A 12597-nucleotide genomic window follows, 5' to 3' on the forward strand; every position below is an offset into this window, starting at 1 on the left:
GAATCAGAGTAGATTAATGATCAACTCAAATTTACATGGGAAGCTGCAAGAGCACAGGAAGCACATAACTTTGTTTCACACTAGAAGAAATCCTGGACAGAAAACATCATTAAGCTATATTAACTTTGTAAATATGTACCATAATTTAAAGAAAGAAAACTTTAATGAAATGTTGCAATTTTATGTCTAGCAAATTGTTAAAAGCCTGGAAATTCTAAGGTATGGTTAAACTCTGAAAAACCCAAATGTTTGAAAGTGCAGAACTGAGGCAAGCCTCCCAAAATAACCGTAACTCTGCCCCTACTTATGCACAGACATAAAACAAAACTTATACACACACACCAGCACGGGATTGAGAATGGATCATGTAATCAATACTGAATAGTGAATAATATACAGTCCAGTATTTCAGGTACTAATATACACATCACTAACCCACTATATATGTACCAGCTACACAAGAAGAGAGATATCCTCTATTTCCCCATCCCACTTTGAGGAAGCAATGAAAACATCTCCTCTTTTACATTCATATAAACACATGCAAGACTTGTCCAGTGCTCAACCTGCGTTACCAATATAATTTGGTCACACCAGACTTGTGAAATTTTACAGCCATTTGAAACTTGTAGGATCCCAATACCTGCAGACATTGTAAACGTGAATGCCTTGCCATTCAACTATGAACAACCTATTTTATTATTTGTTTGTTTGTTAAGAACACAATGAAATTTGTTTCAGCTGACCACAGCAACTGGCTGCAAGCTTCTTAAAGCCCCAAGATTAATTGTGTGGTTCTTTCTAAAATGTTTAAATGTAATATTTCCCATCCCAACCATTCAAAAAGTCATGAAACTCGCTTAAAAATTGTGATTTCTTCTTTAAATTATAAATCTGGGGAAAAAAATTATTTGCCTTCTGGTTTTTTTTTTTAACTTTAAGGATACACTTGGGTCATTTTTTTGCAATTTTTTTCTCTGCAATTGCAAGGATTAGAAACTTACCTTTTTAAATAAATGAAAACTGAGAGTCTCATGTATTTACATGGTTCCAGGAGTCAGGGCTTCAGCACCAAATATTATAACACTGTAAATAGTTTGAGAAGTTTAAAGGAAAGCTCTGCTTTTTTCATCTCAGCTTGTAGCAACATAATCATTATTTAACATTTATATGGTGATAATGCCTTAAGTCCACAGCGTATTGTGCTAGGCACTGGGACAACCTATTGTGCTAGGCTGGGACAATCTCTGCCCCAAAGAACTTACAATCTAAAATAATATATTATGTAATAGCATTGATTTTCTTTTTTTAAACTAACATCAAAAAAAAGTTCTTCTTTCTCCTGGTAGCTGCCATCTTATTAATCCCTCCACGCTCTTCTGGGAACACTACTAACTTTCAGAAAATGACATTCCTCATATTTCACAGCTGCTGGGTTTTTCCTCTCCCAGACCTGAAACATCTCTCCTGTTGTTTGTACATGATTTTTAGCTGACTTCATCTCTGGATTCTGTATGGTCTGTACGTCAAGGAGGAGCCTCTGTCTCACATTGACAGGGTACACCGAGAAAGTATACATTGAATTTTCCATCTGGACAGAATGGGGGATTGGGAAGACTGGCCTTTCTGTCTCCGAGTGGAATAGCAGATGAGAGAATAGTGCTGTCTCTTGACTGTATATGGAAAATAAGATGGGATAGGAGTAGTTTCCTTACCAGAGTAAAAATTGGCACATGGGAATGACATGGCAGTGGTTGTATAGAGAAGGCAGGAAGCGCAATGCTCATATTTCTGACCCATACTGGAGAGGTGACCTAGGAAATGATCCGTGGATGGTAGACAGTTTATAGAGGCTTGTTGCTTATATATTAGAATTCTATACTATGGTGTGGTGGTGTCTAAGAAACTTCTGAGATTAGAGACTGATGCTAGGCAAGGAGTTAAGGTTTTTTGGACTGTGCAATATGGTATTTTACCCAGGTACATTTTATTTACTAGACTGTGTGAACTGTATGAGCATTTTGAAATATCTATGTACAAATAACTTCCTCAATTGTTCGGTTCCATGGTTCTAAATGGCTAGGTTTACATACCTGTTAGAATCTATGTGTTTCCACTTTAATTTTAATGGACAACCTTTAATTTAAAAGTAGAAAAGATATTTGTGTGTTTGCAAACTGGACTACTTTACCTACCACTGAAATGCAGCAAGAGAAAGATGAGCAGCAGCTGTTCAGCACTACACAACATTTCAGTAAAGAACAGAGTCATGTTATAACTCCAATTTCCACCAGCAGCACAGAAGGATCTTGACCAGAGATATTACAGCACCACATTATAACAGTTTACCTGCTAAAATATATATTAGAAATAAAATAAATGCATTTTATTAGATCAAATGGGAAAAAAATCAACAGTACTTCACCCATTTCCCTCTTCATTAATCCTTGCTTCTCCCTTCCTATGAAATTGAACAGTCTGCAAGTTGCTGGTGCCAGCTCTTTGCAAATTGCCTCGGACAGGTCTCTTCATTTACAGTTCATTTTGCTTTTCTGTAGCTGACATGCATTGTTATTTCAATGAAGGCTTTTGAACTCAGATTTTTTTCATGCAAATTGGTAATGCTTTCCAGCTGAATTGAAGACATTGCAACGTTTTCTACGAAATCCAGTAAAAAGAGCCATATTTTCTCATTAGACAATCTCTGAACTAACAGTGGCTAGGGATGTTACTGTTTCTGTGGGTAAAAGTGGAAAAGGTGCACACAATGGTGATGCATCCAAAACATTGGCTACATACCAATTCTCCCCAAGATATGCTTTGGGCTATAGCATAGCTTTTAAAGCACAACTGAGATAGGGAAGGAGTCAAGATACAGCATACTAGTGTGTAACGGTGCTATGGGAGTGCACTCTGAAGTGGCAGATGGTATACAAAGAGCCAGACTCCAGCCACTAGAAGATGCTACATCATATCTTCTTGTTTAATGGGACATCACTCATTTTAGTCTCGCAGCTATCTACATTCCATATTAATTTGGTGTCCCCTCATTTTTATTGTTGAAAATTATTTACATCAGAAACAAAGACTCATGAAACAGTTGTAACTTATAACAAAGGGGTTATTTAGACTAAAGGAATAATCTGGTAGCATTTTAAATGTCCTGCAGGAATACTTTTTCATGTCCCTCATTTAGGATCAGTCAGTATTGCAAACCCCAAGTGTTAACACATCATTAGTCAGGCCCCCAAAATCATAAGATTGGCTTAACAGTCATGAGACTGTTAAAATAATATAATTTGGATTCTTTTTATTTGCTGTATGGTTCCTGAACCTTTAAGATATACTCGGTATATGTTTTCAGGCTTTTTTCTAAAACTATAAGGACTAGAAATATACATTTTTAAAAACTGAAGCAGAGATTCTCATATAATCACTTGCCTCCAGGAGCTGAGGCTTTAAGAAAATTACCAAATATCATACTCTCATTATAAAATTGTGATTTTGTCCCATATTTGGGCCTTGCCAGGTAGAAAGGCACACGATTCCATGGGATGTGCAGTTGGTAGTCTCAGTCCATTTCCTATTCTCATCTCACAAAAACAAATGCCCCAGTCAGCACCAACTAGCATCCTTGTTAGTAGTATCAGCAAAGAGGCCACAGAGACTCAGCTACCCTTTCAGCCCCATAGGTGGTCCTTTCAGATCAGGGTTGCAGCACACTGGTGGAAAAGATTGCACTATTGCTGCCCATGCAATATCTGATTTATGGACTCCAGTCTCCAGGTTTGATAATTCAGTACCTTTTGCCAGCACTTAAATGACTAAAGACATAAATATTTATAACAAATAAAAATACCTATATATTCCAGAGTCAAGATGTTACTATGCAAACACATTTAGCTTTCAATATATCATGTGCATTCAACCCTTTGTTCAATTCAGTTTGTTATACAGGATATTCCGTGCTTAATAAGGATATTCTAAACTAGAATCATGTGTGCTTCTTGATTTGTTTTCCAAAACAGCATTTGCTTCTTTCTAGTGCACCTCTAACAGTTCCATGCAAAGTTTTGATTTGATAGGACAAGAACAGTGAGGGCATTAGGACCAAGAGAAAGACACACACATTGCTTTGTATTATGTCTGGCAAAGGGTTCCTTGACTGAGTGCTATAGTTATGTGTGAAAGAAAGTCAGGGACTGAGTAGTTCTCATCTGTTGATCACAGTTAACTTGAAGCGTCAAAACAGGGGAAGCTGTCAGATCTGCTTGCAAATATAATATCACTCCAGTCCAGATAGCAATTGGAAACTTTGCAGAGGCAGGAAATATTCTGGAAGGAAACTATCAAAAATGGAATTTATTTTTACTTTTTCTCAGAATTAAAAACGAAAATCAAAACTTCAACCACTTTTTAATGAGCTTTTTGGTCAACTAAATACATTCATTCATAGACAATCTGGGATTCTGTATAACAAAGGATCTCCTTTATCTAATTGGATCTATGTTATCTCTTATAAGTAGGTATTTTTGATTTTGTCTACAAATATACGGGAAAGCATGAAACAACATCAGTGAAATGTGAGGGGGGAGGGGGGAACCTCGCAGCAGACAGTAATGACCAGTTTTTTGCTGCAAAGAAACCAGAGAGCTGGGCTGTAAGAAATATCCAAGTGATATTTAGCATGACCATCTGTATTGTTTTGTCACCAACAGTATGCTCTTGAAGAAGAGGTGCAGATATGGATCACGTAAGCTTCAGTTTCTCTTGTTGTTGCTGATGCTGGGTTTTTTGTTACTGATGGTTACAATCCTGACTCCACCATTCCGGGACCTGAACAAAGAGGGGACATCCCAGCCATTAAAGTTCAGTCCCAGAGAAGGGTATCAGCTGGACTTTCTGGAAACCCAAGAAATGTTGGAGACTCAGGAGGAGAGTCAGCAATACTACCCCATGGTGGGGTTATCCCCTTTCATTTCCCTCCGGGAGGATGAGCTGCTAGTGGCCATTGTGTCACCCACAGCCAGGAGAAACCACAGCAAGGCAAGAAAAGGATACCGAATGGTGAAGCAGCAGAGCAAAAGGCAGGAAGAAAAGACTGATGTCAAGCCAAGGGGAAACCAAGAGTCCCAGCTCATGTCCTTTTCCCTGCAGGATGCAGAAGAGGCTGCTGGGGGTGAGCAATTGACAATCCTTGGCCTGGAAACTCATGGCTTTAATGAAGCGCTCAGTGAGCGGATTTCTCTGCGCAGGGAGCTGCCTGAGGTGCGGCATCCTTTGTAAGTAAAACATCCTAATTATTTCCTATGAGAAACCTGACCACTCCCAATTGTTCCTCTAAAAAACCTTTCCCTTGACCCCTGAGAAACCTGTCCCCTTTCTATCACATCATCTCCCTCAATTGGAGCAACCAGCCCTCCTCCCGAAAAGAAAATGTACCTGTTCCCCCAAATTTATGTCCCTTTCCCAAACTCCATGCTACAAGCTGGGACCCTGAAACACAGATCAGAAACTGGAGCTTAAACTAGCAAGACTCATCCTAGTTAGACAAAGCACACTCCTCTTCCCGTCTCCTTAAATAACTTAGGGTACAACAACTTTCATTCCATTATATCATCCCCTGGGGATATTGAGAGAACAGCAAATGCTATAACAGGAGCCATGAGAGACACTTGTCCCATTTTCTCTTAAATACTATAATTGTTTTTTTAAATACTCTCAGACTCAAGTCGAAAACACCAAGTGACTTTGGGGCTCTTGAGAATTGTGTGTCCGGTAAAAGAACTATAGGGAGTTATAGAAACTAGTAGTGGGGTTGGGGGGATGGAAGGAAGAATGACTGCAATGTAGCAGAGAGACAAGGCGGGTGAGGTAATATCTTTTGCTGGGCCAATGTACCAGTCACTCTGGGTGTTCCAGTCCCAGCAGAGGGGGACGAACAAGTGCACAATGAATTAGTGTACAAGGCTATGTTATTTGTAAAACTCTTTTGCTCCTTGTTTATGTACCGCTCCTGCCCTTTCACTCTCACTGGCAGAGGCAATCGTCCCACTTCACCCAGGTAGCCAACAAGTTCTGACTTTTCAACCTGTGAGCGCACTTATTTATTAGCCTGCTCATTTAATGAGGAGTATGGCGGCCTCTGCTGGCACATATCAGAATGGAAAAATGTTGCAGTTGTCTGCTTTATTTAACAGGTACCAGGGCCAGTCAATGCTATTTAGCCATCTGTTGGAGTGTGAGAACTATGGGGCTGATTAGTCTGTTGCAAAGGCAAGTCACACAAATTAATTGTGCTAGCCATAAGATGCCAATATAAGGGCCTTATTTATGCTTGTTTAGGTTCTTTTGTTAAGTAATCACATAAACTTATTTATTTACTGTATTCTATTCAGCTGATGTCATCCTTTGTTCTCAGAGTGCTTCATATGTAGGCAATGGTCCAGATTCTGCTCTGAGATTCACTTGTGTGAGACCACTGACTGCTTGGGACTGAAATAAGCAAAACAACTTAGGCCAAATTCAGCACTGAGTTACCCCTGTGTATAGTTATTGTGAGGGTCACTGTGGGCAGAATCTTGGTCTAAAATGACTTAGCTCCCTGACTGCTGAATATTTGGTAGTGCACTTGATGTGAACTTGCCAGGGCATTTGATTCATGTCTAAAGGGCTATAAAAGTGTTGATCTGTTGGGTGTCCATTGCCACTCAGTTAGTAAAGCAATAACATTGTTTTCTATTATATTCTGTATTCTCAAGTGGACGGTTTTGTGTATTCCCTGCAGGAGCTGAGGATACCACTAACATTGGGGAAAAGGCAGAGAATAACAGAAAATCTCTGGGCCTCCTACACTTTGTCTTGTTTGTTTAGATTGTAAACTCTCCTTTTTATGTTGTGGTATTCATATAACCTTCATCAACTTAGTATCTGAATACCTTCCAGTCATTAATTAATTTTATCTCACAACACCCCCGAGAGGTAGAGAAGGACTATTCTCATTTTACACCTGGGGGAACTGAGGCACAGGGTAGATTACAGGGCTATGGCCTGCTAAGAAGATCTAGTGAAAAGTTCATTGGGAGTTAGTCTGTGCATCAGTTGGTCTTGATGGATGAGGTTCTACCTGGTACCTAGCCAAGGTAGTGGAGGACAGAGAGAGAGAGCATCAAGCCCCCTTCCTGTATGGGTTCCTTAAGGCAGAATAAGCTCCGGAACTCATTCCTACTCCCATTATCATCTGGGGGTGTGTGACTCCAGAATGTGGTGGAGAAAGGGAGAAAAAACAGGTAGAGCCATGGGTCTGCCCCCCTCTGATCTGGCTAGCCACGTGAGATGGGTTATGTAGCAAGTCTTAGAGGGACATAGCAGCTTCCATGCTCCCCAGAGCAACGGGGGAGCTCTGAGAGGCATCCTGCCTTTCTGAGGCAGACTATCTCTGATGCATCCTCTTTGAGTAGTGCAGCATGCCAAAAAGATATGATCTACAAGCAACAGGTTTCACATAACATCTTTGGCAGCAGTCATTTTCTCATGGCTAGAGACAAATGGCGGTCCATGTTTGAGGAGACAAACTTCAAGACTTGGAGGATGTTTTCCATATTTGCTAACAGTGTTTGATATTCATTATCTTGAATTTGTTTTTATTTCAGCTGAGTTACACTGAAGGAAAACTAGAGCAATGCAGGGGTGAATCAGGCCCTCTATAATTAACCAACCAAAACCAGCTAGAAGTATTCCAGAGAGTTATTTCTATAAAATCCCCCTTTGTTGCAGCCTGTGTGAAGTTAGGTGGTAAACTGTTGTGGCAGGGACCATACCTGCTTATTGTGAGGCACCTAACACATACTTGCATGCTGCAAAATAATAATGATAAACCCCCACTTCTATATATTTCATCTACTAATAAATCAGCATTAAGATATATGGAGTTTGTCATAGAACATACTCTTAGAAGTGCTGTCCCTTAAAGCTGACAGTAAACCATAGCATTGTCCTTTGCATTAAAGCAGTGCACTGGAAAAACTAAATTCTTTTTATTTAAAGATTACATAGCTCACACACAACAGAAATCAGTGCCTGCTGTTCACTGCAGCCTGCCACTCATGCGCTATCCATAAAGTCCTGGACCCGACCATCCAATGGGGAAGGTGGCCCCTTTGACCTCTGCAGCCACACCCCACAACCTTACACATCAAGCATTGCTCCCTACAACCACTGTCTTTCCTGCTTATCCCTGGTGGATTGAATAGGCCCAGAGGCTGGATTATCTTCTCCTGTGAGCTGCTCCTGTCAGGTCACATCTGATGCACATTGACAGTGCAGGGTGGGAAGGGCTGCACTGCTTTCTCCCACGTTGTACCTGTGGCTGTTCCATGGAAAAATAGAAGACTTTTCGGGCTGCCTAAATCCTAGCTATTTCACCAACACTAAGTTCAGAAAGACAAATAGAGATAATGCATGGCTGTGCTCAGCATTCAGCAATCACCAAGCATCACAAAGAGGTTAGGGTACTTAAGTGTTTCAAGAATCATATGCAGTAAATACATACTCTTTAATAAAGAAAGGATTCTGAAGCCACTGAAAAGTAAATGTTTGAACATTAAATTATGTAACATTAACAGTAAACTAAGGCTGTTTGTAACACAATGAATTGCTGAGGGGGTGAGGGTGTATTTTGAAAAGAAAAGTATAATGCCTCCTTTAAAACACTTACTAGCTCAGTAAGTAACCATAGTAAAAAGCTGCAAACAAGGTTGTTCCCAGGCAATGAAATGGGCTGCTTTTACTGCTGACAATGGCTGCTTTTAAACTCATTCGTGTTCTCTTTTAGAGATGATTGCATTGTTCAAATGCAAAATGAAAGATGCTGCAAGTATGTGGAATACAATACTGTTCTAGGTTTCCATGTCTGCCCTTTTCTAAAAGGGTTTCCCAGTGAAAGCAGATTGCTTTGTCTTCTGGATTATTTGTGGCCCATGCTGCTGAAGCTTCATTGCTGTTGTGAGTCAAGCTGGCTTTGATCTAGTATCCAACGTCTGCACATGCTGCAATCCTATCTCTTGATTGCAATGTAGACATACCCTAAAAGAGCTACAGAAAGCCTTAAAGGAGAGTCACAGTGATGCACTGCTCCATGGAAGCTTTTTACATGCCACTTGACAGGGGAATTACAAGAGCAGGAGAGGAGGCATGGCCCATGGATCCAATGGCACAAATTCATGCCACACTGATTCACTGGCTAAAATTCACCAGGACAAGAGAGGCAGCCACCAATGCTACTGTCACCCTGAGGCTTCCATAGTGGCCATGGAGCAGCTTCACTGGTGCCTTGTGACCCATGGGAAAGGCTTCTGACCCCTGCAGCACACACCACCAACCTTTGTGCAGAGCCAATGTGCTCATTATTTACTCCTGTTATGCACAGGGAGCCAGGATTTAGTCTTGAGTAAAGGCTGCAGGATTTCTGACCCATTAATAGAAATGTAGTCTGATTTGGAAAACAGTGGAGGCCCAAATCATCCCTTTCTAAATACCATAGCAGAAGTGTTCCTACTCCAAGCAAGGGAGCTGTGTGTAGTAGTTAAGACACAGGGCTGTCAATCAAGAGAGCTGGGTTCTAGTCTTCATTCTGCATTGACTTGCTAAGACAGTTGGCAAATTATTAACCTCACTATGTCTCACTTTTCCCATCTGTAAAATGATGCTAATGCCATCTATCTGATGGTGAGGGGGCGGGGGGAGTTACATTATTATTTTTCATAAAGTCTTTGAGATGCTATGGAAGTGCAAGGCATTAGTATAATAAGCTTGAATTAATGAAGCAGGTGAGGAACTGTGAAACTGAATCCATATTCACCTCCTTATACAATAGTGAAGCAGAAAACAAAGTTTCACTGACTCACGAAACACCCACCTCTCTTCTTCACTGTGCACTAATTAAGTTGTCACTCACTCACTTTAGCTGTAAAAGAAAGTGCTTTAGCGTAGGAGAGCACTTCATCAGCTACAGAAAGTGACTCAGCAACTGCCCAGGTTATATACAGCCTTTCTGATGTCTGAACCTTTGCATGAGTTCCAACCAATAACAATCCAATGCTCTCCCAGATCTAATGTTAAAAAGGGAAAGAAAGAACAAAACAAATTTATAGATAGATAGATAGATAGATAGATAGATAGATAGATAGATAGATAGATAAAATAAAAATTCAAACTAACTTACTACAGGGAGACAAATGTGGTATTAATGTAATATACAACATGAAGGCAAAATCACGTACTTTATCTACACAGACAGCTTCAACTCTAGTTAAGTTATTCCCTGTTGAAATAGAAAATACAGGCTTCAGGCAACAGCATCATACATTTGGTGTTCTATTTCTGATATCAATGAAATAGTCATAAGCAAACAATTTCAGATGTTTGTGAAAATCATGCAGTCCCCAGATTCAAAATACATTAGGGAATCAATAATGTTGCAAAAGCAAGTTTGAAGAATAAGCAGCAGAAAGATGGTTTAATACTACTTTGCGCTCACAGTAGAACCTCAGGGTTACGAACACCTCGGGAATGGAAGTTGTTCATAACTGAACAAAACATCATAGTTGTTCTTTCAAAAGTTTACAACTGAACATTGACTTAATACAGCTTTGAAACTTTACTATGAACGCAGGTCTCCCGAGTTGCATTTATTATCTTAACGCAGTAGGAGCTGGTGAAAATAGTAACCTAATGCAGGCAAGCAGAGATTCCTTGTCATATAAAATACTGACTAATTACATGGTAATCCCAAACCAGTTCACTTTCTGCACTGGAGCGTTAGATACCAGTGTGACTACACTGTTCTAGCTGCTCTGTTGCAACTGAGCAAGTTTCAAATCAGGAGCAAATCACAGTTTATGCCAGTGCAATACTTCTACACTGAGGGCTTGTATTAGTGTAACTATATTGGTGTATCTACACCAGTTGATAAAACCTCAGAGTAAGACAAGGCCTCAGTCTCTTATGGAAAAGACCTATACAATTCAACAGGGATGAAACCAGTAGGGTTGTATATAAATTATTCTAAAAAAAAAAAAGCCATATGGAATTAAAACTTTTTCTGTAGACTTTTTAACCTTTAAAATAGAGAATATTGATAGGTTCTATCTATAGAAAGGTTCCCATTCTCCAAGACTCCATGAGGATGGATGGCAGACCCCTAAGAAATACTTAGGTGCTCCGGGAAGTGGAGGTGATGAATCAGGCGAATTGTTTTCAAAAGTTCCCGCTAACTTTAGGATGCCTCAGTTTTTAGGTGCCCACCTTGGACACCTAGGGACTGATTTTCAAACCTGCTGTGCCACCTACAGTTCCTACTGACTTGTAGGCAGTATATAATTAATAGAATTATGCAGGATATCAATGTTAACCTTATTTCTTGGGGAAAAATGCCATGGGATCTTTAACTAAGACAAGTATATTTGTTTCATCCAAGATAAACTAATTTCCACAGTACAGTGCCCTCAGGTATCATGCTGGTAACTCTGCTTCCCCACACAAATGCCAATGTCATGCTGCCTAGTGCCTGCATACATTTCCCTAAAGATTTAGCTAGGTGTGTCATTTTCCAGTTCCTGTCCTCAGATGTTGGGTAGCGTTACTGTGTGCCACTGAATTCCATCCCAAAGGGAGCTACATTTCAGTGGGGATCATCAAAATGCTCCTTATAGGTAAGTTTCAATAGGAGAATGTTAGGCAAGCTAAACTATAGGTGTGACTGCCAGCTCTGTCTATGAATGTAAAATATTATTTGCTGATTACATAGTTCTTCTCCCCAAGGATTTCACAAATACCCATTTGAGGCAGATAAACACTGTTATTCCCATTTTGCAGATAAGGAAGTAGGGAAGTGAAGTGAATTTTTCTAAGGAAGCCTGTGGCAGAGCTAGGAATGGAACCCAGGGCTCCTGAGTCACCAGCCTATGGCTTACCGGGAAGAACAGCCTGCCTAAGGTTATATAGTCCTTTGGAACACCTTGTGATAAAAGGTGCTAGAGAAAGAAAAGATTATTATAGAACTCTTTCCATCCTTATTGAAAAAAGATCACTATACACTTTATTGGATTACTGAATTCACTTAGCAGGGGCAGGGCGGCCCAGAGGATTCAGGGGGCTTAGGGCAAAGCGAGGGAGCTGCGGCACTTGTACTCACCCAGCAGCAGTCCAGGTCTTCAGTGGCATTTCGGCAGCAGGGGGCCCTTCAGTCGCTCCACGTCTTCGGCAGCACTGAAGGGCACCCTACTGCCGAAATGCCGCCGAAGACCTGGAGCGACTGAAGGGCCCCTCCCCCCATCCTGCCGAAATGCCGCCAAAGACCCAGACCGCTGCCAGGCCAGGGCTTGCAGGACATTTCGGCGGTGGGGGGCCCTTCAGTCGCTCCGTGTCTTCGGCTGCACTGAAGGGCCCCCCGCCGCTGAAATGCCGGCTGAAGACCCGGACCACCACCAGGCCAGGGCTCGCGGGCCACCTGTGGGGCCCAGGGCCTGGGGCAAATTTCCCCATTTGCCCCGCCCGCCCCCCCCAGGCGGCCCTGAGCAGGGGTACTTGACTACTTTG

The 12597-nt window shown here is 41.1% G+C and overlaps 1 protein-coding gene across 1 annotated transcript in view; it reads left to right on the forward strand.

Annotated features, from left to right (window-relative positions):
- Window positions 1–4081: 4081 nt before the first annotated feature.
- The window catches only part of GALNT15 (polypeptide N-acetylgalactosaminyltransferase 15), a 31810-nt gene continuing 23294 nt past the window's right edge, over window positions 4082–12597 (forward strand). Inside the window, exon 1 of the mRNA XM_039522960.1 lies at window positions 4082–5282. Within this exon, the coding sequence (XP_039378894.1) occupies window positions 4720–5282 (563 nt within the window). The 5' untranslated portion in view covers window positions 4082–4719. The remainder of the gene's footprint in view (window positions 5283–12597) is intronic.

The sequence above is a fragment of the Mauremys reevesii genome, linkage group 2 (genome assembly GCF_016161935.1).
Source record: "Mauremys reevesii isolate NIE-2019 linkage group 2, ASM1616193v1, whole genome shotgun sequence".
NCBI classification, from domain to species: Eukaryota; Metazoa; Chordata; order Testudines; family Geoemydidae; genus Mauremys; species Mauremys reevesii.